The sequence below is a fragment of the Aplysia californica genome, unplaced genomic scaffold, assembly GCF_000002075.1.
Source record: "Aplysia californica isolate F4 #8 unplaced genomic scaffold, AplCal3.0 scaffold00542, whole genome shotgun sequence".
Taxonomy (NCBI): Eukaryota; Metazoa; Mollusca; class Gastropoda; order Aplysiida; family Aplysiidae; genus Aplysia; species Aplysia californica.
In genome coordinates this window covers 159,284-162,010 of record NW_004797812.1, presented here as the reverse complement: position 1 = coordinate 162,010, position 2,727 = coordinate 159,284, and the positions used below count along the sequence as shown (strand labels likewise).

General features: G+C 39.0%; 1 protein-coding gene across 1 annotated transcript in view; it reads right to left on the bottom strand.

The window, feature by feature from the left end:
- The window catches only part of LOC101854276 (prisilkin-39), a 2,605-nt gene extending 1,995 nt beyond the window's left edge, over window positions 1–610 (bottom strand). The window contains exons 1-2 of the mRNA XM_035971938.1: window positions 596–610; window positions 46–146 (exon numbers count right to left, since the gene is read on the bottom strand). Coding sequence (XP_035827831.1) covers window positions 46–146; window positions 596–610 — 116 coding nt within the window. The remainder of the gene's footprint in view (window positions 1–45; window positions 147–595) is intronic.
- Between the last annotated feature and the right edge of the window lie 2,117 nt (window positions 611–2,727).

The window sequence follows — 2,727 nt, the reverse complement described above, 5'->3', positions numbered from 1 at the left end:
GTAGAACTAGACTTGTCCAGATATACTTCATGTAGATGTACTCACTTAGCAGGCTCGTAATAACCGACACTTTTGGCGTTGTACAGGGCCGCAGCCTGCACTGACACAGCCAAGGTCAGACAGGCGAAAACGATAGTGAGACGATTCTGAGGAGAAATGCAGAAATGGATATTTAGTTATGTTTGAGTATGAATTTGGGGGCACTTGCAACACAAAAAGGTCCTTTAATAGCTGAAGATTAGAGGAGTTACTTGAAGTAAGAGTGACATTTGCGAAGAAAGGAAGGAGAAAAGATAAGGATAATGAGTGTTTAGCAGGAAAAGAGGAGCAAACTACACCAGAGCACACGCTACACCCACCAGAAACGGGTGAAAACGTTGGCTATAGATGAACATTAAATATTTGCTTTTAGCTACGGTACATAAACAAACAGCTCCGTCTGTGGCGTTTGGTCAAGCTCTTTGCCTTGTTTCAAAGACCTGAATTTCTGCGAGATTATTAATTTTATCGAGTTTCTCCATTTGTATTCCTGCGCTTGCAGTATCTCTTTCTAGAAATTGTCCTTGATATGTCAAGTGCAGATAGTGGTTCAAACCTGTTCCCTTACCATCGGGATTCCGATGCATATTTTAAGATTATAGACGCCACACAATCATGCTTTTGGCCACTAGAAGAAATATAAGGGAAACATGTCACATACACTGGTCAATGGAGTCCATCTATACATGTTTGATAGATACTAAATGAAATGGCAAATTGATACGTTTCAAATTAAAGGATCGGCGTCTGTGATGCAGCGTTTACACGCTTCACTGTGACACGCACGAGACCCAAGCTTGTTTCTCGTATGGTAAGAATCTTTTTATTGAGTACCCCAGTCTTTCTGCTGGACTTTGTGTCCTTCTCAGCCCTGGACGGCCCTTATAGTCTTATAGGTCGAATCTGCCTCCCAAATGATCTAAAATTGTGTTGACTTAGAGGGAGGGAGTAAAACACACGTACATTAACATATTATTTTAAAAAATTTCAGATCCTTGTCGGCATTACCACCAAAATATACAGCAAGGGGAACTTGCCACATACAATGATTTATATAATATATATTCTACCTGCAATACATCAACATTTTCCGTTGACTTGAAAGGTGAATCATGTGTTCAAAGTTACAAAAAAAATGCTGACTTCCCTAATAGTAACTTGCTTTCCCTACGTCAATTGAGTAATTAAATTGCTATCTTTCTTATTAGGACCATTTAAACAATTAGATTCTATTTTTCTTATCCTAACTTTGTCTGCAGTGCGCATGTGTATTTCTTATTATTTTATCCTTCAACTTTTGGGTTTAAAAAATTCTAATTTACAGACATTTTTCGAACACAAAATGAGGTTGAAAAAGGCTCGTCTGCTGGGGGGGGGGTGTTGTTTGTTTGTGTTTAATTTTGTTTTTTGTGTGGGTTTTTGGGGTATTGTTTGTTTGGTCTTGTTTTGTTTTTTATATACTGGTACTATGTCATGAGCAGGACTTAAAATATCACCAAGCGAAGCGAGATTACAGTTTAACTGATACAACTGACAAGCAATTTTAGGGAGAGCCCAGCTCGCTGATCTTTGCTGGTTCACTAGTAGTTTATTTCTGTTTTTCCTGATACGTAAGTTTAAACCAAAAACAAAATCGTTTGCAGTGAGGTTGGGATTATGTTTTTGCCTGTGTAAAGTTGAATAGTCATTCTTTTGGGCGCTTATACTAGTGCATATTTAAGCAAGATTTGAGGGGAGGGGTGTTCCTATGTTTAGGAGTTAGAATGATGCAATTTACCAGAATAATCGTTTTATATGTATGTACTATACAGCGTGTACGTATGCTTTCTTTGATATACATAGACAGGCAGGCTAATGCAAAAGAATAGGAACAATAACAACAAGAAGAACAATAATGAAAGGAGAAGAAAAGAACCAATAGATGTAGAGTACGAAGAGGAAAAGGGAGGAACGAACGTACGAAAGAAGGAAGGAGGAAAGGAAGAAAAGAAGGAAAAGGGGGAATCAACAGTAGTAACAACAACAATACTGGAACCTTATTACAAAAGCAAACATTGTTACATTGTTACTGGGTTTGTTGTTAGTTTGGGGTGTTTTTTTAAACTGCGGAACATTAAAACCGAAGCGGAATAATGAATGTAAAAAGATACTAACCATTTTGGAAGGACTTCCAAAAGCAATCTTCAAAATGGGATAGACAGGCAAATATCCTCACGAACAACCCGAAAATCTCCTCCTGTACTGGAACTGTTACGCTTGGCCAGCCAATGACGACTTGAACATCATCGCCCAGGCTTAAATACTTACTACTCGACATTTCGGCAACAAAACATTAGACACATCTAAATGGACTAGTGAATAGACATTGTTCTTTCGGCATTTATTCGTCAATTGAAGGTCTGCTCTATTCTTCGCACCTTGATTAATTCTTACCTCTAGCTTTGGGAATCCCTCATCAGAAGGTTTTTTTTCCGACGGCTAATGGGATAGACCTTTCTGGGTTAGTGCAAAGGTCATAGCGTAGACGGGTAAATAAATGTTAGCGTTTTGTTCTGTCGTCGCGGGAACTGTTGAGTCACTGGGATAAAGTAGACTGCAAAGGGCTGTTTCTTTTCTGAACCAGGTCAGTTGAAAGTGGGATTGAGATTTGGGGATTTCGGGGTGAGGAAAAAAAAAGGGGGGGGGGGG